Source organism: Metarhizium acridum (assembly GCF_019434415.1).
Source record: "Metarhizium acridum strain ARSEF 324 chromosome Unknown scaffold_29, whole genome shotgun sequence".
NCBI classification, from domain to species: Eukaryota; Fungi; Ascomycota; class Sordariomycetes; order Hypocreales; family Clavicipitaceae; genus Metarhizium; species Metarhizium acridum.
In genome coordinates, this window is record NW_027094017.1 from 110,278 (window position 1) to 131,639 (window position 21,362).

At 48.8% G+C, this 21,362-nt stretch overlaps 9 protein-coding genes across 9 annotated transcripts; 2 read left to right on the plus strand and 7 right to left on the minus strand.

Moving 5' to 3' along the window:
- The first annotated feature begins 242 nt into the window (after nucleotides 1-242).
- Nucleotides 243-4,277, plus strand: J3458_004091 (uncharacterized protein). Its single transcript, XM_066117991.1, has 2 exons — nucleotides 243-3,175; nucleotides 3,259-4,277. Exons 1-2 carry the CDS (start codon nucleotides 1,393-1,395, stop codon nucleotides 4,152-4,154), a joined length of 2,679 nt encoding a protein of 892 aa, XP_065976589.1. The 5' UTR covers nucleotides 243-1,392; the 3' UTR covers nucleotides 4,155-4,277.
- Nucleotides 4,278-5,174: 897 nt separating this feature from the next.
- Nucleotides 5,175-7,043, minus strand: HRQ1_1 (ATP-dependent 3'-5' DNA helicase; the record flags this gene model as incomplete). Its single annotated transcript, XM_066117992.1, has 1 exon — nucleotides 5,175-7,043. One exon carries the CDS (start codon nucleotides 7,041-7,043, stop codon nucleotides 5,175-5,177), a length of 1,869 nt encoding a protein of 622 aa, XP_065976590.1.
- A 105-nt stretch (nucleotides 7,044-7,148) lies between these two features.
- On the minus strand, nucleotides 7,149-8,880 carry HRQ1_2 (ATP-dependent 3'-5' DNA helicase; the record flags this gene model as incomplete). Its single annotated transcript, XM_066117993.1, has 2 exons — nucleotides 8,758-8,880; nucleotides 7,149-8,696 (listed from the first exon to the last, which is right to left on the minus strand). The coding sequence occupies exon 2, from the start codon at nucleotides 8,667-8,669 to the stop codon at nucleotides 7,149-7,151; it is 1,521 nt and encodes a 506-aa protein (XP_065976591.1). The 5' UTR covers nucleotides 8,670-8,696; nucleotides 8,758-8,880.
- Nucleotides 8,881-8,906: 26 nt separating this feature from the next.
- HRQ1_3 (ATP-dependent 3'-5' DNA helicase) lies at nucleotides 8,907-11,348 on the minus strand. Its single transcript, XM_066117994.1, has 3 exons — nucleotides 10,478-11,348; nucleotides 9,792-10,386; nucleotides 8,907-9,722 (listed from the first exon to the last, which is right to left on the minus strand). The coding sequence occupies exons 1-3, from the start codon at nucleotides 10,862-10,864 to the stop codon at nucleotides 9,190-9,192; spliced, it is 1,515 nt and encodes a 504-aa protein (XP_065976592.1). The 5' UTR covers nucleotides 10,865-11,348; the 3' UTR covers nucleotides 8,907-9,189.
- Nucleotides 11,349-11,457: 109 nt separating this feature from the next.
- On the minus strand, nucleotides 11,458-13,237 carry J3458_004095 (uncharacterized protein). Its single transcript, XM_066117995.1, has 3 exons — nucleotides 12,968-13,237; nucleotides 12,290-12,857; nucleotides 11,458-12,215 (listed from the first exon to the last, which is right to left on the minus strand). The coding sequence occupies exons 1-3, from the start codon at nucleotides 13,041-13,043 to the stop codon at nucleotides 11,966-11,968; spliced, it is 894 nt and encodes a 297-aa protein (XP_065976593.1). The 5' UTR covers nucleotides 13,044-13,237; the 3' UTR covers nucleotides 11,458-11,965.
- An 840-nt stretch (nucleotides 13,238-14,077) lies between these two features.
- Nucleotides 14,078-15,407, plus strand: J3458_004096 (uncharacterized protein; the record flags this gene model as incomplete). The annotated part of the gene is made up of 9 exons (XM_066117996.1): nucleotides 14,078-14,140; nucleotides 14,217-14,256; nucleotides 14,326-14,402; nucleotides 14,512-14,589; nucleotides 14,678-14,803; nucleotides 14,865-14,885; nucleotides 14,953-15,114; nucleotides 15,172-15,231; nucleotides 15,291-15,407. The coding sequence occupies 9 exons, from the start codon at nucleotides 14,078-14,080 to the stop codon at nucleotides 15,405-15,407; spliced, it is 744 nt and encodes a 247-aa protein (XP_065976594.1).
- An 860-nt stretch (nucleotides 15,408-16,267) lies between these two features.
- On the minus strand, nucleotides 16,268-17,679 carry J3458_004097 (uncharacterized protein; the record flags this gene model as incomplete). The annotated part of the gene is made up of 1 exon (XM_066117997.1): nucleotides 16,268-17,679. Exon 1 carries the CDS (start codon nucleotides 17,642-17,644, stop codon nucleotides 16,268-16,270), a length of 1,377 nt encoding a protein of 458 aa, XP_065976595.1. The 5' UTR covers nucleotides 17,645-17,679.
- Nucleotides 17,680-17,744: 65 nt separating this feature from the next.
- J3458_004098 (uncharacterized protein) lies at nucleotides 17,745-18,951 on the minus strand. Its single transcript, XM_007816769.2, has 3 exons — nucleotides 18,353-18,951; nucleotides 18,192-18,296; nucleotides 17,745-18,126 (listed from the first exon to the last, which is right to left on the minus strand). The coding sequence occupies exons 1-3, from the start codon at nucleotides 18,892-18,894 to the stop codon at nucleotides 18,060-18,062; spliced, it is 714 nt and encodes a 237-aa protein (XP_007814960.1). The 5' UTR covers nucleotides 18,895-18,951; the 3' UTR covers nucleotides 17,745-18,059.
- Nucleotides 18,952-19,060: 109 nt separating this feature from the next.
- On the minus strand, nucleotides 19,061-21,091 carry GVP36_1 (BAR domain-containing protein). The gene is made up of 6 exons (XM_007816768.2): nucleotides 20,812-21,091; nucleotides 20,654-20,735; nucleotides 20,500-20,582; nucleotides 19,818-20,421; nucleotides 19,624-19,755; nucleotides 19,061-19,554 (listed from the first exon to the last, which is right to left on the minus strand). Exons 1-6 carry the CDS (start codon nucleotides 20,841-20,843, stop codon nucleotides 19,519-19,521), a joined length of 969 nt encoding a protein of 322 aa, XP_007814959.2. The 5' UTR covers nucleotides 20,844-21,091; the 3' UTR covers nucleotides 19,061-19,518.
- Nucleotides 21,092-21,362: the final 271 nt, after the last annotated feature.

Here is a 21,362-nt window from a genome sequence, read left to right on the forward strand (position 1 = left end):
AACTTGCGGGACATGGGACCTATCAATTGATTTGTACCTACTAGTAGTAGGTTCATGTCGTCTGGTGCTTCTACGCTGGACAGACTACGGAGTGCGCGTAATTTAATGTAAAGTTGCGGGAGAAGCCAGTTGCACTGGCGTCCCCAACCCAATGTCAAGGCCATGCATGGAACCTAAGACCCCAGATGCCCTTATCACATTCAAGATAAGCTTCGACGCCACGACATGGGGCCTCCCTACACCAGTTAACAACTTCCAACCACACAGAGGCCTCGGCCGGTCGATAAGTTCACCGTATCGACTATCAACATACGCCTCATTCGAAATGATAACAACTCATGTGCACAAATATCAATCCCTCCAACATGACTGGACATGGCCAAGGTGTCCGCCCTGGCTAGCTGCTTCTAGACTGGCCGCACGCGCCTCCGTTCTGATTAGTCTTACGGAGTAGAATCCCCTCTGTCCGGCCCGGCCACAAGACTAATGATGCGTCGGACGACCTGAAGCATATTATTCCAAAGACTACATTGAAAGCCTTGGAAAGCCTCATCCACGGCACTAAGTTGGCGGTAGCTACCGGGACCGCGATTTTTGTCAGAACTTCCGTCGCTCAATCTTGGCTTCCTGCCCGCGGCGTGGAAAAGGCCTAGTTCGTTTGTCACCACCCATGACGTGAATTCAACCTTCCTCCCTCCATGGTCGGCGTCAAATGTCTCCCTGGCACTAGTTACAGAGTCGCATACCGAGACCGTGCCCCATATCCGATAGTGGTCCGATTCTTTTGAAGCCGACCCAGCCGTTTAACCATCGCCTTTGTCCGTGACCATCGCCATTGCCGCGGCTCATGCATCTCCGGAGAGTGAACCCTTATCTCCATCCACTCCACAACCCCCTGATACCCTTCTGCGTCGCAAATGGAGATTTCCGCGGAAGCAAGCTGGTCTTGGAGTACATACGGTCTATCAAATGCTGTCTCGTCAACGCGTGACGTTCAGACTCGAGAGTGGCATGGCTATGATTGGCAACTTTCCAACCTTAGAAAAGTAATCGGCTTGAAATTGTGCAGTCAAAAAGGGCATACCATGTGTAAGATTTATTCCGCATATCCGGGTGCTTCGAGCTTTGACACTTGATGAGATTCTGGTAATTTCTATCCCGTCTGGACAATCTCGACCTGAAAAGCAAAGCATCTTTATTCCACGCTATATCCTCCGATAATGCGGATAGCTTTTTAGGGACTTGCTATTTTGCATCATACATGTGCCTTCTCTATTCACCCCAATCCGTTGTCCATTACTTGCTTGGAGCGCCTGTTACGTGTAGCTCTATCCTTTAGCCTTCGACTGAACCTTTATCTCCCGCACGCCCTGTGTCTGTTTGAGGTTCAACATGCCCCACTCTGGAAGCAACTCGGAACCGGGTTTACTACAGACAACCGTTGTATTCCCTCCGAGCCCCCCTAGCACCGTGGGAAGATCTCGAAGGTGTAGTGTGGATGGCAATCCCAACGATATCGCCTTCCCTGTATCGCCTACCGTAGCAAACGACGACTCCCCTATCTATCCTCTACCCCCAAAAAATTCGAAAAAATCAGTTCGACCAGAGGACCTCAAAACACCAGATAGCCACGTTGCAAGAGACGCTCGCCTGATTCGACTAACCGGCATACACCCATTCAATTGCGAACCTCCCCTGCGCGACTTATACGATGAAGGGTTTTTGACTAGTGAGGACCTTCACTATGTTAGAAACCATGGACCGGTACCCCGATGTGACGATGGTGACATGGATCAGTGGACATTCACCGTCGAGGGCCTGGTTGAGAATCCATTTACTCTTAGCGTCGGGGAGCTCATCGCATCTTATGAACAGGTGACATACCCCATCACTCTTGTCTGCGCGGGCAATCGCCGCAAGGAACAAAATGTGGTCCGCAAGTCAAAAGGTTTCTCCTGGGGCTCGGCCGGTCTCTCAACAGCTCTGTGGACTGGTGTTGCCCTTTGCGATTTGATAGCCAAGGCAAGACCGAGGAGAGGTGCGAGATATGTATGTTTCGAAGGAGCTGATAAACTGCCAAACGGCCACTATGGGACGTCTGTTAAGCTCAATTGGTGCCTAGATCCAAACAGAGGTATTATGGTCTCTCATAAAATGAACGGTTGTGTTCTGCACCCTGATCACGGCAAGCCTGTTCGAGTCGTTATCCCTGGACAAATCGGAGGCCGCAGTGTCAAATGGTTGAAGAGGATAACAGTTACCGAGAAACCAAGCGACAACTGGTATCACATCTATGATAATAGAGTTCTGCCAACTATGGTGACACCCGAGGCAAGTGCCGACCTGCCGGATACGTGGAAAGATGAGCGGTATGCCATATATGACCTTAACACCAATAGTGTCATCTGTTACCCGGCTCACAATGAAAAACTCTTACTAAATGGCGACTTGAGCACGTATAAAGTCCGGGGATACGCATATGGTGGTGGAGGTAAACGGATTACTCGGATCGAGGTTACTTTGGACAAGGGCAAGACTTGGAGATTGGCCAATATTGATTACCCCGAGGACCGATATCGCCTTGCTCCCGACGGAGAAAGACTATATGGCGGGAGAGTTGACATGTGGTGGCGGGAGACATCGTTTTGTTGGTGTTTCTGGGAGCTCGACATTGACATCGAAGATCTCAAAACAGTGACGGATATCATGGTCAGAGCAATGGACGAAAGCCTCACGGTACAGCCCAGGGACATGTATTGGAGTGTTTTGGGTATGATGAACAACCCTTGGTTCAGGGTTGTTGTCCATAATATCGGCCACGCATTGCAGTTTGAGCACCCTACGCAACCAGCTCTGATTCCCGGTGGGTGGATGGAGAGGATCAAGAAGGCAGGAGGCAATCTCACAAATGGCTCGTGGGATGAAAAGTTGGCTGGCCAATCTGAAGATGTAACGAAACAAGAACCAGAAAAAGATGTATGCATGACTAACCCCAGAGCTAGCCGTCTGGTTACCATGTGTGAAATGAAATCCCACAGTGGTGAACATGAACCTTGGTTCATTGTTAATGGACAGGTATACGACGGGACACCATTTTTGGAGGGTCATCCCGGTGGCTCTGCATCAATATTCGGAGCTGCTGGACAAGATGTTACGGAGGAATTTGTCACAATTCGTAAGAATAGCCTCCCAATCAAGGCGTGCTCCATCCTGCTCTGCTGTTGGTATGCTGTCTATGCTAACTATGGCTCAACTCAGACAGTGAAAACGCCAAAGCCATGATGCCTGCGCATCATATTGGAAAACTCGACGAATATGCACTAGCGCAACTGTCCGGCGAGACTAATGAATGCGATCCCAGTAGACCCGTGTTTCTTGACAGCAAAGTCTGGACAAAAGCAACCCTGCAGGAAAAGATCAGCGTTTCTTCAGACTCCAAGATATTCAGATTCAAACTAGATCACGCCGAGCAAGAAGTCGGTTTGCCTGTTGGGCAGCACCTGGTGATGAGGCTGCGCGATCCGGTAACTCGAGAGTCAATCATCCGGGCTTATACTCCAATTTCTGAAGGTACAGACCGAGGATGGCTTGATGTTTTGATCAAAATTTACCACGACACTCCTGAACGAAGAGGTGGCAAAATGACACAGGCACTTGATTCTATTCCAGTGGGACACTTTGTTGACTTCAAGGGACCAGTGGGAAAATTTGAGTACCTTGGAAAGGGCCTCTGTTCTATATCTGGGAAGTCTCGCCATGTATCCAGGTTTAACATGATATGTGGCGGGTCGGGCATCACGCCGATATTTCAGGTATTTCGAGCCATGGTAAAGGGTGCCGATGACCCCACTGGGTGCATTATTTTGGACGGAAATCGTGGGGAGGAAGACATCTTGTGTAGACGGGAGCTCGACCAAATGGCATCGACCGCGAAGCATAGGTGTAGCCTGCTCCATTGTCTCAGTCGTCCGTCTTCTACATGGAAAGGACGGACTGGCCGAATTGACAAGGACCTGATTTCAACCGAAATTGGACCGCCAAGGTTAAACAAAGATGACATAGTTCTGGTCTGTGGCCCGGAACAAATGGAGAAGGGTGTCTGCGAAACACTGAGGGTTTTGGGGTGGCCGGATGAGAACATTGTGGTATTCTGAGTAAAGTAATCCTAGGCGAAAGGACCACCGTCTTTTCAAGCACTTTTCTTCCTAGATACTAATAGGTACATAAGTACCTAGTAGGTAGGTAGGTACCTAGGTATGTAGTCATATGCTTTTTAGCACGTGTCCTGACCCTGTGATCTTTGTGAAGAGAAGAAGAAGAAGAAGTAGAAGTATTTTTATACGTAGAATAACCAAATTTTCATAACTAGATCTGTAAGAGTTAACGTAACCTATTCCATCTTTTTGCGGAGGATGGTGGCCATTAAGTCCCTAGCAAATGCGAGGCATCGTGTTACCGGGCCAGGCCTTTCCAAAGTTCGCGAAGAGCCTCTCTCCATACTTTTTCACCAAGTTTTTATTCTCTTCTCGTGACTCTGAGGCGAATTCAAGGAGTCAGTCAAATACTTTACAGCAAAATATGGAACATTGCCGCCTAACAGAATGTAACGTCTTGCCCGTCCTTTCTAGTTGAGCTCTGTTATGAATTCCAGCCACATAGGCCGCAGATAAACCACTGGTACTTAGTACATGCAATATTCTCAATGGATAAAGGGGGCTGGTCTGGACACTTGTCCGAAGAGCATGACGAGTTCTTCCACAGGCGTTGACTATTCAAGCAAGGAGAGCCGGATATTAGGTTCAGCTGCTGACATCTAGATTCTCTGTGACGAGACATTCACATCGTACAATTAAAATATATCATGGCCAGTCTTGTGCGAACCGGGTTGAGTACAATCGCAAGAAGGTTCGAATGCCGAGTTGGTTAACGCAGGACGCCGAAACGACGAGCGCCCAGCGTCTTCTCGAATGGATAGCACAGCATACGCATGTGGAACTTATCACACTACTCTGCAGTCGTGACTGTAAGGTCTGGAAGGTGCCTCTCCGTGGTGGCTGTTATTTGTAGTATGGATTCAATACCTGCGTGTGGCATTGTCGAATGCACGCATGCTAACCAGGGCCAATCTCGGCCCATCCATCCAGCCCACCCATGTAAGACACATCACCATGAGGTTATCCGTCCTGCCTCACGCTTTTCATCGTGCCAATCTTCGTTCTTGCTTGGCCTCCGCAAGGTACAGGCTGAGCTGGTATAACAGTCTCAAAGGCCACTGGGCTAAATTCTTCCGGCCCCATTGGGAGCTGATCAACGTCAATTTCCATATTCAGCAGACTCCTGATCACAACACGGCACCCGGCCTTGCTCATTACTTCGTTAGACTCTTTACACATGGCCGATGCCACACATTCAACACAGCCACGCTGGCATAGGCAAGCTTCAACGCGCCGCAGCGCCATGTTCAATAAATGATCTATGTGATCAAATGCCTTCGTGCTGATGCCCGATCCGCTAGCACCACCTTTTGCGTCATAAAATGTGAGTCTTGCAGGCCGCTTTCTTTGCGATTCCTTCTTGGAGAACTCCTTCAGCGCCACTTTACACTCAGTTCTGACGTCTTCTGGCATGCTAATGACAAATGTTGGAAGTAAGCTCATGACTGCATGTTCTGCGGCATGGATCGCTGCCGCCGAATTCAGGCGTCGGTCTTGAAGGATGTCCAGTGCTGTTTTTGGAACATCTAACCACATGCCCTTGCTGTACCGGACAACTGGCGGGTTGTCGACTTGAACGGCATCCAGAACTCGCCCCTTCCTGTCCACTTTGAAATACCCAAACACATTTTGCTGGATCCTAACTGTTCCATAGTAAGCCTGGGATAAGGAGCATGAGATCTTCCGAATCGCCTCTGTCTCTGTTGGATCAATATCTGTGAAGTCTCGCTGGGTAGTTGTCCAGTCCACCTTCACCTTTTCTACCTTGGCCATTTTTCTGTCAGGGAGAAAGTCTCGCACAAGGTACGTATTTCCTTGGTGAAGGAATATGGCTCCATCGTATATGGTAAATGTAGCTCTTGACGCTTCTAGCTCCTCTAATACGGTATTTCGGCCATTTGTGATGTCGATAATGGCAAAATGCTCGTCTTCTGTGTCCCGTATTGCGACATGGCGAGATGGTTGAGGTCGAAATCGATCATGGCAATGATAATAACCCATCTCATCCTGAATCAAACGGGTCTTGCAAACGTCTGATATATCAGCTCCAAAATATTGAGCATCTTGGTCGGGTCTAATTGGCAATTCGTACGCCGCACATTGGATATGCCCTTCCCGAACTAGCATGTTGCTAAGATCGACTTGAAGTTCGCAGTTAGGTTTAGTAAACAGCTCGTCTGGATTTTGCATGTAATGTTGGTCTGTCGGGTATCCATCCCCAACAAGAATAGACAAGGAGTCCTTGTTACGCCGCCCCGCGCGACCACTCTGTTGACGCAAATTTGCAATTGTATAAGGAAACCCCCAACTCATGACAGAGTCAAGAGTACCAATGTCAATGCCCAATTCCAGCGCTGTAGTCGAGACAATTCCTAGCAATTTCCCCTCAAACATTTCAGATTCGATACGGCGGCGATCTGCGGCGGTATAACCACCTCGGTAGCCCATAACTAGATTTATACACTCTGGTCGACCGAGAGACTCCAGTTCTTGCTTGATTGCATTAACCAAGATCTCACACTGGGCTCGAACCCGACAAAACGCTATGATTCGGACGCCTCTCAACAGGAGGGCGCAGAAAAGTCTGGCACATTCAAGCTTCGCATTCCCACGCCCGCTCGCAGGGTCACCTGGATCCTTGTATGGTGTATTCCAGCACAAGAACTCCTTACGTCCCGAAGGGGATCCGTCGTAGTCAATCAACGCCACATTTTTAATCCCGAATATCGTTTCGAAGTGCTCCTTTGGGTTGGCAACAGTTGCAGAACAAGAGATGAAGCGGACTCGCCGGTTCCCCACCGCAGCGCAAATGCGTCTTAGTCTTCTCATGATGAAAGCAACATGTGAACCGAGCTGCCCGTTGTAGTAGTGAAGTTCGTCAACTGGATACAATGTCAAATTAGTGAGTGATAATGCAGACGGATAGGCAGGCATCTACAGACCTACTACGTATTTCAAATGTTTCAGGAAACTTCTCCAACGTTCTTCCTGTGGCAATATTGTGACATGAAGCATGTCAGGGTTCGTGAATATAATCCTGGCTTCTTCACGAATTGTGGTCCGTTCACTCATTGGCGTATCACCGTCGAAGGTTTCAACGACTGTGGCTTCAAGGCCAGGCATATAGACCATCAATTCTTTCAAACTCCGCTTCTGGTCCTGCGCTAATGCCTTTGTCGGGAAAATGTACATGGCTCTGGAGTTGTAGTCTTTTTCAAGCGCGTATAGAACCGGGAGCTGGTATATCAAAGACTTGCCCGAGCTGGTCGACGTTGCCACGACGACACTTTTGCCTTCGTGGAGGTGGTTTAGGGCCTCTGCTTGATGAGCATAGAAGCGGGTGATACCTTTGGCATTATACAGCGCGTTGACAAGATCTTGAGTCAACAAAAAACCAAGATCACCGTAAATAGCCTCTTGAGACTCGAAAACCCTATGGCCGTCCGGTACGATTTGCCCTGTATACCAGGAGCTTTCTTTTAGCTCTTGCACAATCTCTGGTATCGATTTACGCTCCTTCGGGATATTCTCTGGTATGATATTTGGTCTTAACTCTGCTGCGACTTCGTTCATTGGAGATGGTTTCGGGATGAATGCCTGCGCCTGCTCCCTGAGGGTTACATCAGGATCCAGTTCATCTTGCACACACTTGTTCAGAAATATATTTATAGCATTTTTGAACTTCTGGTTTCTCCTCTCAATTAGCTGGGTCATTTGTTTCTGCCCATATATTGGCATCTTCAGCTGCTCGTCGCGAAGTTTGCGGTTTGGCCGCACAGGCTCTCCTGTCTTCTTGTCTTTCACCTGGCGTTTTAGGTCTCCGTCGACGAACTCAAAGAATAGCACCTCTCGGCTACCATTGCCTGTTTTACTGCGGCTGTGATCATCCAGGCTCTCGCTTCCCGTCCATCCGCCTACGGATGCATCATGCGCGGGTGCCTGCGAGCGAGCGGATCCCGAGGGCTTAAACGTGTCATCTCTTTCTGAGCCCTTAATATCGAGCTGTAACATGAGCTCATCCACGTACGCAAAATTGATACCCTCGGGTCGCAAGGCGACTACTAATGCCACCTCTTCCTCCATTAGCGGTCGCTTAATGTGAGTTTCGACTGTCGGCTTTATGTTCTCAAACGTCGTTGCAAGATGTTTCCGGCTGCAACAAAATGTAAAGACTAGATTCAAAGCCTTGTGAGTCTTTTCCAACGCTTTGAACGTATCAGGCCATTCTATGACACAGCCCGTACACAGAGACGACTCCTTCTTCACAGTCGGTTTAAACCTTCCTCCTGATTCGACCTGGTTTTTTTCGTGATCGGCGAATTTTCCAAGTACATCTTTTCCATGTTGTACCAAGCAGGGGCTCTGTTGCTCATTGAAGGAGTGTTTGCGCTTCTTATTAGGATGGCTATCATGAGCATCAGCCTGCTGATCATTGAGATCAGAATCAGGCTTCATCACAAATCAGCGACCAGAAAAATATTACTAGAAAGTTTGTTACTCGTACAGTCGTGCAGAGCAATTTTGCCAAATGTGCAGACCGTACCTGCATCCAAAGCTGCTTAAACCCAGTTCGCCTTGGAGCGTGAGTGGGCTTTCGTGGTGGCAACGCGTAGTCACGTGCGTGGTGCCACGGACGGTGCGCGGGTAACCACCTACCTACTTAAGTACTTAAGTAGGTAGGTGGACATTTATGGATTCTCTAAACAATGTTGTCTACATTTGTCAGTTTCTTTGTATTGCGTCTCTGTATCCTTTAATGCCTGGATATTTGAGTAAACGCCTTCTGAAGCCTCTAAATCACCCTTTTCTTTTATTGATAACCTTCATACTCATACATGTTGTCGTCAAGCCCCCTTCGTAAACAGCCCTCTGTTGCAACGGTACCTTGTGCTACAAATCCGTCAGCAGATCACTCATTAATTTAGTGCGCGGTCGGATTGAACCCCAAGTTAATTGACACACCAGAAACATGCGACTAGTTCCCCCGTAGTTCCCTTTGTATAGCACCAACTTCATTCAGAAAAAGTTTTGAATTGGCTGCAGACATCTGTAACTCAATTAGTACGTTCTGCACCAACCGAAAAGTGTATAACTGCGAAGATCTTACTCTGATTGTGATGCTCACAGGTTTCGTTTCTGCTCCTTCGAAAGCGGTGAACAGGATACCGACAGATTTCAGAGAAGCTTTCTCTTGAAATTCCATGGCGGGGAGAATTGCTGTGTTTAGTATGACTCGGTGGGTTTGGTCTTGACGCAAGATGAGACGAGCAACTTTGGGACCCGCAGACTCGCCCTCAGCAGAGTCGTCATTTGTTTCTAGACATGACGCGTCGAAGCTGCCTGGAATCACAGCGCCATCGTCGTCAAACTCAACGCTTGCATGAGGGACATTGATTTTCAACATGCCAGCTCCCCGCTCTTTCCAGCCTTCTTTCTTGTCCAGACAAAACATCTTTGCCCGTACAGACAGAACCGTAACCTCACCAGCCTCGCCATCATCAACCGCAACTGTTGTGGTAGTCCGGTCAGTGCCAAGTCAATACAATAGCAAACCAAGACCAAGAAAGGTCAACGTACTCTTGTGGAGCTTAGGTCGTTTCTTCTCATCTGCATCTTTCTCCGGCGATGCGCCTCGTTCTTGATCATCGGGTTGACTCTCTTCATCCCCTTCCTCATTATCGTTATCATCGTCATCATCAGCATCGCTTTCCGGTGCTCCAAAGGGCTTTGCTGCTTTCTCGCTCTGGAGGGGCTTTGTACCAGCAGCGCCGAAACTGCCCAATGGTTTAATTCCTGACAGCCCGGAGCCGAATCTACTATTTCCAAGTCCATTAGTTCCTGAGCCGAGTCCTGCAAAGGGCGAAAGGCCTGAATTTGAAGCGAACGACAGCTTCGGGACATGTCCGGCTTGCCCTTTGTTTGCTTCCGCCCCGCTTGTTTCTGAGTTTGATACAGGCTTCACCGACGCAAAGGACGATAGAGCTGGCTTAGTTGAAGCGAACCCGCCGCCTTGGGATGATCCCAAAGTTGCAAAGCCCGAAGAGCTTGATGCCAGTTTGCCGAACGCCGACTCCGCAAATGTACTGCTAGAGCTTTCCTTCGTCGGTTGACTAGGCATTTTGCTATGATTTTGAGTTAATTGATCTACTTCTTCTGTGCCTGGTGGAGGATGCTGCGATAAGTCAAATTGACCTTACGTCAGTCGAAGTCATTTGAGTGGGTGAACGTTTTCTCTTTGGCTGTAACAGTAAGGTTGGACGTACCGACACTGTACCAACAGGCTCTTCATCACGATGCCTCTTCTTTTCCGGCTCAAGCCGCACGGCTCTGTCTTTAGCAGAGTCGGTAGATGTGACACTCGTAGCATCGTTGTCTTGCGAATCTTCTTCCCCATCTAGCTGGTCATGGGCACGCTTCTTCTTAGGCGAGGAGACCTGCTCCTTCAGCTCATCGCTCTTCTCATCCGATATGCCAACAGAAGGCGTTTCCGGGCGGTTTTCGTCGGTATCAGTTATTTTGCCAGGTTGGTCAGAGATGGATGACTGCTTAAGCTCCCGTCTAGTAGCGCGCGTCTCAGCATCTTCGGTAGTTTCGACATGCGTCGGTTCATTCTTGGGGCTGAATCCTGCTCCTTGTACATCGTCGGCCATGACGGGTAGGTGCGTAGTCGCAACGGTGTTCTAAAAGTGATAGTTGACGCGGCGAGTAATGCGCAACCTGCGCAGTTTCATTAAGCTAGGCGCAGAGACCCCGATAAGAACAACTTGGTAGATTGAGAAAAAGTCGTCACGAGATCAGTGGCCGTAGTTTTACCGTATAAAGGGAGCAAAATAGCTATTATAGTGCCCCCTGAAGAAAAATCGGTAGATTATCTGCGTCAAGCAGTCTGTTTGCTGTCAGGATCTTTGGTTGCGTAGAGACAGATCAGGCCCCAACAGGACAGGAGAAAAGAGGCGAGGGCTGCCTAAATGGTGTCAGGGGTCCGTCGTTCCTTGAAGTCAGTGGGAGTGCTCAATCGGTCGGTCGGTGCTGGTGCATTTAATTAGACGACGGCAGGTTGCGGTCTGCACACATATGAGCATGGAGTTCTTTGTCGTCACCACCACGCTCACGCGCGGGACATTTGGATGTGGGAGGCTGCTGCTTGCTGGTCCAATCACTGTGACCTCTCGTCCTAGCGTGCTAGAAAAGCCATATGGCCCTTTTTCACCGCCCACCCAATATGTACTATTTCAGGTGAGGGGTCAAATGGTCACCAGGGCCAAGTGGGCTGGCGTTGGGTTTGGTGCTAGTTATTATGATGAAAAGAAACTGCCATTACAAGACATGTGGTCCTTCCAGTGATTTTAGAGCATCAGGCATCCGACTTTCATAACATGATGGCGCTTCAATATTGTCACCTGGTTAGCGTTGTGCATCATTCATAGATTACCTGGCGATGCTGGCACAGATTTGGGCACAAGCTCTTGAATACCAAGCTCTGAGTGCGCCTGGCTTGATGTCGCCACCAGTTTACTTTGATTAGCGGACATACAAGGCAATGTCATAAAATGAGACCATGCAGCATTAACCGTTTGAAGTCTGTGAATATCCAGACTTCTAAGAAACAACCAATAGAGTACAAAAAAGTAAAGCATTGAGCAAAACTCCCCGAAACAGTCTGTAGCTCTTCGGTCGGGCAGCACTACATCCAACACATTGAACTGTCACCAGCTCCTAGGGATTGTTCCTGGTCACCATAGCGGTATGACTCAGCTAATAAAGCACAAGCATCCGAGACCTACATAGAAGATAAACAGCGGGTATACCGCAATGGCAACTCGGTTTTTGACGACGCCGCTGCCTCCTAAAATGCTCACGCCAGCTGCAAGTGACCATGCAACCAGAACAATGTACACGGGTATCCGTGGAATCCAGTGCAATCCCAACGCTGAAAGCAGCCCAGCAATGACAAGAGGGAACAAGGTGTACCCAATGATGCAGACGCTCTGAGCAAAGGAGCTGAATAATAGTTAGTATACAGCAATCTCTTGGCTTGGTCAGTGAAGGGAAAGGAAGTATGCTCATAAACGTACATGTTGCCGCCTAACAATTTGATCTGCAGAGTGACCACAGCTTCGCCGAGCCAGATCATGGCGAAGACTCCGCTAAAGACAGTATCTTTTTGCTCGGCTCGGGCCGCGATGCTGAGCAATAGACTCAAAAGCAAGCAAAAGATGAGCGGGCCCCAAAGATCCCAGTCACGAAGTCCCGGGCTCATGTTACTTTGCAAAAGCGCTTCAGCATCCATCATACGACTGGCAAGGCCTGTGAGTTCTTCTCTTGTCCCCGTAATACCTGCCCCGCGGATATTAGAGTAGGCGCCTCGTAAACCGCCTTCAGAATCAAACATTGTACCGCCCAGAAGATATCGAGGGTAAAGGACCTCTCTCAACTTGGCCCACACCGCGAGCAAGTCCCGACGTACTGTTTCCCATACGGTCTCGTCTATAGTGTTCTGTGGCGCTCGTCTGTCTTCGCCTGGAATCGAGGACGTGAGATAGGTTTCATTGAGAGGACGTGATGAGGTGGAGCCGATGTTTCCTGAGAGAGGCTGCCGCGCAGACCGGTTTTCGAGAGGGTCGTCAAAGTCATTCAAATCAGCTTCTGTTGTTAGTAACGTGTCGACTGTCGGAATTGGAGAATCGGTAGGTGGTATAGTTTGATTCTGCCAACGGCCAAGGGGGAGGCTCGGTATCACCACAAGTACATACCATCATCTGGGTCAATTAAATCATCATCCTCCAGGGAGGGATGGCTGTAGTTTCCTCTTGCGCTTGCGGAAGTCATGTTGCGCGTCCGTCGGTGCTGAAGATGGCGCAGGTAACTCAGTTGGATTCCCGTGCCCCTGACGGCGAGTGTCCACAGGGCAGCGTAATACAGCAGACAAAACGGTGATTATTGACAGAATATGTCTTATTACGAGGTTTCCCCGAGTTGTGTGATGCGAGATCACTGTGATCCCTTGATGCTCAAGATTGGTATGGAGGGCAGGATGTGGCCAGCTTCGCACTTAGGCACTTGACAATTTGCTGACGTTGCTCAAAGCTTCCAAAATTGCTTGTCCCCCAGCCAATCAGACGTAACGCTGATCTGGGCCTGCCCAGCAAGTACTACTACTAGGTACCTAAGTCAGTGGTGCATGCTCCTGGTATCACGAGACAGGTCCTGAATTATCACGGGCTGTTGAAAGTCTGGATAAATGAAAAATGAATAAAGCTATTATGTCATATTTTATAGGAACTAGATGCCTACTAGGTACCTAGGTACTACTAGAAGTTGCAGTCACCAAGAGCAGGCATCGCGCGCGTACCTACCTACCTAGGTACCTAGTACTCCGTGTCGTACTCCCTGGACACTTGCGCAACGACCTGACAGTGGATCGACTCTCAAGCACTTGCACCAGACATGTCAAGTGTGTGATTCAACGGCTGACATTGAATGCTGAGAGAAGCCCAGGATCTCGCGCAAGTGTACGAGAAGCGTGCTCCAGCGAGGTCAACGAGTTCGATTATCGCTAAGGCTGGTTATATCTCAACATTGAACAACGAGGCTGTCGTATCCAAGCATCGATTCGTTACCTAGGACGTGAACCAATATCAATATCCATCGCACCGCATATCCTCGACGAAATATACACAACTCTGGCATCTCAACTTTGCGGGTCCTCCTGGCCCCCTTTCTGAAACTCCTTGGTAAATCCCTGAAATGAGGCTGCCTGCCCAACGTTACTCTGTGTCATAGGAAGTTGCTCTCCCAACGAAAGTTGTTCGTGACACAGCATTCACAGTAATACGTTCTTCGCAGCTGATTATCAGCGCCTCATGGCGGCAACCGATGGCTCAGTCTTTGAGCTACCAAAATTACGCGTCTCTATTGGATTCGAGGTGACACCATGTCCAATTCAAGCCACCTGACCCTCGGGGTCTTCTCCCTTCAGTTCATCACTAATGGCATCAAAAGAACGACACGCGGTTTCTTGGCCACGACGACAATGTGGCAGGTATTATGAGCCACAATAAGCGCCATTCATTTTTTTTTATTTTAGTTCTAACATTTTACATACTTCCAGAATTCTTCGATATCAAGTTTTGTCCCTATCAGCCTTTGGACTGTGACCCAGTATTTGCCGCTGTGAGCAAGAAACATGTGAGAACATCCCTTCAGAGTATTCATTCATCTTCACTTACTTTGTTAATTTCTTAAAATGGAAATCAAACAAGCCTCTGTCATATTTATTTGCTAACACCCTGCCAAGATTGTTGTCTGCAAGCTTTCACCAAGTACAGGTGAATCCAACCCTTGCGACATCATCAACATTATTCGAGATGACGATGTGCGTAACCACTTCAGCTTGAACGGGAAAATGAATGATTTCTTGGCATCGGCTTAAATTCTGACAGTTCGAGTTATTTCTTCATTAGGATGAGGCATCTGGCTGTTGTTGTACGTGGACAAGGGATCCCGTGTCAGGTGCTCCATACATCTGCGTAGGCGGCGTCGATGCCAAGGTCAAAATATACGACGTCTCAGATGGGAGCCTAGTAGAGGTAATACAAATGCCATTTTCAATAAATTCGAAGGAACTGGAATCTAACTCACTTGTTACAGTGTTTCGTTGGCCATGGAGGGGTGAGCAGCTCGTTCCCTTACCGACTCACCATCAATTGTAATCGTCCATATGCTCACATTACTTCAGGACGTAAACGATTTAGCTACATCACCGATTGAACCGTCTATTATTGCTTCAGCTTCAGACGATACCAGCGTTCGAATATGGAGCCTTGACCCTATCCACAAGGAGCAACCTTGTCTTTGCATCCTCGCTGGCGAGGGTCACTCTTGGAACTTGCTTTCCCTTGTGAGGACCTCTTTTTCAGGCACCACGACCTTAGCAAGCAGACACTGATAGTTCAAGGCATTTCATGACACAGGGAGATATATTTTATCTGCTGGACATGATCAAATAATTAATCTAGTTTGTCTAGTTCCCTGGACTCGGACCACGATCTCCGTACTGACACCACACACTCTCAGTGGACCATTCCAGATCTTCCAACGAACGCCATCACCACCCCTCTTCAAGTTCATTATCCGCACTTTTCTACATCTGCTGTTCACAGCGGAATCGTCGATTGGTGCGTAACCAGATAAACTTGCAAGCGTCTCAAATATGTTTGCTATCACACGTAACTAATCCTGCCATAGCGTCGCATTCTATGGAGACTGTGTTCTCTCCCGTGCTTGTCACGATAACGTTATTGTTCTTTGGAGGATCGAAGGATTTTCGTCAGAGGGACCGCCGCCACCGCAAAGCGCTGCTCCAACACCGCAAAACGTCGTCCCAACCAGCTACGAAGACCCAGATCGCCTTACGAGATCCGCATTTGTCCCAGCTACATCACCGCAATGCCCTTCACAGTATACACGCTTGCTTGAATTCCACACCCCAAACTGCGGTCCCCAATTCTTCATGAGATTCAAGCTCTTCCATGTCCCAGACCAAAATCCCGTACTTGCATTTTGCAATGCAGCAGGGAACATTTTCTTCTGGGATTTTCGGAGACTTACCGTGTATCATGAGGTCATGGCAGGCTTGCAAGGCAAGTCGAAAGCGGCGGTAACTCCGAGCTGGCTCAAACCGTTCACCCCTCGACAAAGAGCGGACGCTATGGGCAGATTCAAAGGAGTTGGTAGTGACAGGGACTCGCTAGCATCGGGCCAAACGGGACAAACGGAAGCTAGTGAATACAGCCCAGAGACTCTAGAATCATGGGCATCTAGATATAGCACTGAAGATCCCCATGAGCCGCTCCGAGCCCATAAGACAGAGTCTTCCTCCACAAACTTTGTCGGGAGGCAAGCTGCATGGAGCCCTGGGGGAGAATGGTGTGTAGTAGTCGGAAGCTCGAACACCATGTTGATCTTGCAAAGATGGGCTAAAGGAGCGCCCTGTAGCCGGAGTACAGGTTGACAGCCAGCTGCAACTGCATATTGTCGAATTATATAGAATTTTATGTGCTTCTGATCGGCAGTGACGCATACAACAAACGTTGTTGCGATTCTTTCTTTAAGTTTGAGCATTGACCCATGAGGTCCATTAATGGTCTGGCAGTATTTCCACCATTGTCGATAATTCTTTGCAGCATGACACTGGCAATTTCTTGCTCCGACTTTATGGCTGCTGAGGTTTCATTCGTGATCGCTTGCTGACTGCCATAGCCTAGGGTTAAAAGCTCAGCAATGAGAAGTGATACTGTTGCCCGTAATTGAAGGAAGTGGTGATTTTTGGAGTAAGGCAACTCGTTGATTAGCGAGTCCATCCTCTTAGAAATATCCTTCAAAGCCTCATGCGCGTGTAACTGGGTACGTTCCTTCTGAATTCGGAAATTTACTTCCGAACCCGGTTGTTCGACGTTTATGGCCATCCCTGACTGGTCATTTTGGTAGACATCCTCCGAGTACCTATCTGATATTTGCGAAGGTGTCTCTTCCGGGTCCAATTCCAGAGCAGTGGTGGGTGAATCTTCTGAGGTATACATGGCATGGCAGCTGTATACTTCACATGTCAGCATTGCAAGCTGGAAATGTAGTGCTGAGGTTTTTTTAGGAAACTTGTGATCATATGGATATTTCTGGATGAGCGCCCCAAGGTAAGCCTTCAGTTTTTTGAGATTTTCCAAAGAGTGCCGTCTCCTTGGAATGCGAATGCGTGTGTAACTTTTTGATCCGGAGAGCATGCCGTCGGTATACTCATGGCTTTCAATGTCAACATGTTGTAGACCCCGGTGCAACAAAGTAACATCCTCGCCTCCTCTCATGATTATTTCGGCACCCATTGCCCAGATATTATGTTGACGAACATCAATGGGTCTGCTGCCAGGCCGAAGTTGCAGCATGATGCCAAATAATCTTGCTGCTTTTGTTATCTCCCCCTGGTCAAGAAGTTGGTGGGTAGATCGTAGCAGAGAATCTAACCGACTTGGTGGATGTGCCAAAGTCAGCCGCTTCTGGTTGCGTTTATCCTTTGCACTTCGGACCACGCCCTCGGACCCTTCTGCCGTTGGCTGCGAGGTTTCAGATACATCCAACTCGTCCGCGTCATCCTCATCTTCTTCCTCTTCCTCTGACACGGTCACTTCAGGCGCCTTACGGTTGATCCCGCGGTGGGGAAAGCACTCAACCCCTCGTGTTGGATCCTCATCGGTGTCTTTGAGACCAGCTAGAGATAGCTGACGCCTCTCGCTGGGTGAACGGCTAAAAGGGTTGATGGAGTTTGGCAAGTTCGGTGACAGTGGGCTACCCTGTGCCCTGTCACTGTAAGAATATGTCCGTTTCCGCTTGGCCGTCTCTTTCGGCGAAGGTAATGGGTATGATGTGTTCCTTAGCATTTTTCAATTATCTGGGTCGCAACCGAAGGGGAAAGCGGGAGAGGAGGGGATTGCTCAAAATGTTTTTATGCTTAGGAAAACGCTCGTTTGACATGGTGTGCAGCAACTAGACCCACCTTCATTGAACGATGTTATGATGCCGACGAGGGATGTACATACTTTGCTGCATCGGCCACGAGTTTGTCCAATAGTACATTGAATAAAGCTTAGTGACACCCAGTATCTAAGCAAATCAATAACAGACCCCATACAACACAAATTCTCGGTTATACGTCTATTCAAGGCATTCCGTTACGGTCAAAATTAAAACTTTGAAATGATCCCAAAAGACGATGGGTCGTCTTTCATCGATGAAAGCTTTCGAAGAATATAGTGAGATGATCTACTTTACATCTACACAACGAGACCGCGTTTCTTACATAGTCTTCCTGTCGAAGTATTCCCATTGGCCATCAACAGGCTTTTCCCCCAAATCCTCCCAACTAGTTGTATGATTAGCGAAACACGCTCACAAAACGGGCATTGACTAAGCTCTGAAAACACTCACATTCTGGCCTTCTCCATGGTGTCAATGATGCGTAGCTCGCCCTCTGCGACCTGGATGACCTCTTCGATAAGGCCGGCGCCAATCTTATGCTCCAGCTCCTGCACCCTACCAGCTGTTAGTTCATGGGTACCATGGGATGTCGCCGACGGGCAATAGCATACTGTTCTGCGGTCAACTGGGGTTCATCTTCCCATTCAATTTTCTCGTGGTCCTGTAACGGCTTCCGCTCAGCCCAGATAACCTGGTCCTGCCTTTCCGCTGGAGTTCGAATGCCCTCGAGCTCACCACCTTCATCGGCTTCTCCATCCCATTCTTCGTAACGTACATCACCAGCTTCATGCTTCGCACCGATTACAAACACACGGTCCCCGAGTTTCACAGTTCTGGCCTCGCTACCGTCAACTCGACCGCTGGCAACTCGGAATTGCTCGGGGTTTTTGCTGATTAACTCTTTGGCCCTGACTGCCCACTCGTTGTAGCCAGGAGGGACGATCTTTTCCACAAGACCCATTCGGTATTTCGTAACAGCCTCCACAGACTGGCGGTAAAGTGAACTCTCAGGTATGGATTGGAGTTTGTTGAGGGTCGTCCCGTAAAGATAGAGGAGCGTCGATCGAGGAGTGGAATGAGTCCATAGACCGGCCAGGCCGGTAGGAGTGCCTGGCTCCAGGTAGCGCGCAAGCACACGTATCGTCGGCCGCATGCTGGCGAGTTCCAATGACTCTGTGCCGCAACGAGCTGATGGAAAGTCTGGGTTGAGTGAAACCGAGGCCAGAGTCATTTGTTGAACACGAACAAGCTCCAATCACAATCACGGATTTGTCATGACCATGTGAATGATCACGTGATCGGAGTTGACCCTGTAGTGGGCCACACTTTGGCTTCCCTGGAAGTAGCTGGTAGACGATGCAGTTGCAATCGGAATAAATACACGCCCAAGGCAAATCTACGACGATTTAAACATAGATACATATGCAATTCGGTAGCGTTTGCCACCAGTACAAACCTGGTCACTCACTAGGCGATTCTCCAAGTGCCTTGCCTCCCCACGTGTTGACACGACAGTCTTCCATCTGCAACTCTTTGCCCGACATCCGTACTAGACAAAAGAGAGGACGAAATGAGAGAAGAGAAGGAAAAGATGCGGCTACTAACATAACTAAGTAGGGGGCACGAGTCGAACCAAACAAATCTAGGTGATAGTGCCGCCTATCACACAACCACTGTCGTCTACACAGGACAACCGCCTCAAATTGATTCTCGACGCATGCCATTAAATGCTGTGTTCATAGGGATGAAGTAACCGTATACGCTGTCTAGCATACGATTACGAGCCTTCTTCACGGCTCTTTCGGTAGCTAGCCTGTGTGATTTAGTGGTCAATATACAGACTTCAACATATCACGAGTGCATCTGAGCATGTTCGACTCACTTCTTGTTCTGTCTGTAGGCCATCAACAATGGGAGCGAGTTCACTGAGAACTTCGTATGCCTTCTTGTGGTACTCAATTTGGGCGGCAATCAGCTCGGACAGGTTGCGTAGTGGCTCCGGAGAGTTAAGGACCTGGATAGAAAATCAATACGTTGAGCATTTAATTTAATACCATTCTTTTCTCTCAGACTTACATTCTTCATGACACCGACAGCTTCTTCAGTCTGAGTCACAAATTCGTCCTCTGCTTTCTCAATCTCCTCTTGGGCCTCAGGGCTTAGTTTCAGCTCCTCATGTTGCTCAGGGCGAGAGCCACCATGTCCACCGAGTTTGAAAGTCGTTCCCTTGGCATGAGCCTTGACGGCATCAAGAGAAAGCCTTGATCGCTCAACATTTTTTCTGGCACGCGTGGCAAAGCTGAGATTAGTGTTCAAGGTGGTATTCCAACCAGCAAGAAAGCTGCTCTGGATTTGGGAGTCTTGCGCCAAACGGGCTTCACCAACTCTCTCCATTGTGATGGCATACTTCTCAAGTGCAGTGGCCAATTGATCCTCACCAGCTCCCGTATGATTCTGATGCAGCAGCTGACTGCTCGCCAAACTGGCGCGTGCGACAGCATGGCTAAAGGTCTTGGGCTGGGGCTTAGCACTCGGAGGAGCAATCAGGGCGGCCTGTGCTTCTGCGGTGGTAGTCGCGGAAGAAAGAAGAGAAACCTTCTCGCTGACGGTGCGGCCAAGGTCCTGGAATGTCTCCTTAATATTGGGCGGATAGTCGTAGGCTTCGTTTGAGTATTGCGAGCTTCGGCAGCAACAGTTAGAGGATGACGCGTGACACGAAGGATGCGGACAGGAGGGAGTGAATGCTCCAACTACTCACGTCACGGCAAGCATTTTTTGGTGCGCTTGCTTCAAGGCATCTACCTTCTTTTCGAGGTCTATATAGTCTGGTGGGAGCTGGGTCTACAGGAGAGGACACGAGGTTAGTGAAGCTGTGAGGACGGGTCCTTACGGTCGACTAAAAATTGGGATACCTTGTCCTCGGCCTGACCGAACTGTTCTTTGGTGAACTGAAAGGTGCGCGACGCAAAGGGCGTGATTTGCGCTCCAAAATCGCTGTGTGGCCGGGCTTGATTAGCTTGTCTGTCCCAACAATTGACCATGCGCGAAGAGCCAAGGGCCTGAAACTTACGAGAGGTTCTTGCCAAAGCTCTTGAAATCCATCTTGATAATTCTGAAAGGCAGCTTTAGGAACTTGTTTGGAAAGCGGGATAGAATGCAATCCAGCTGCGATGGTTGGAGGTTAGATGGAGATGGTTTTGAGAGGTGTCGAGTATGATGCTATTAGGAACGTCCTGTCCTCGTCACAAGCGAAATACTGAGGTGCATGTCCCTCCAGCAGAGACGAGGGAACGGGGCAGGCACGAATGACGGCAACAGGCTTTAGACAAGCAAAACGCGCTAACTTTTTGGCGTGGCTCCTTACGGAGTACATACTCTACAGACAGATGGGACCAGCCCAAAATACGTCAATTGCTCGGGGCGCTCATCCATTTTACTCGGGGCGCTGACGCCCCAATTTTTCTGCGGTCAACCCCGCTGCCAGACCCCATAGTACATTCTCAGTAAAAATGCATGGCAGCTTTACTCAACACTAAAAAGCTCTATTAAAAATTAACGGATTTTTTAATAAAGCTGCAGCCGTATGAATTTTTCAGCGGGCAGCAGCGCTTTTCCTTCTTA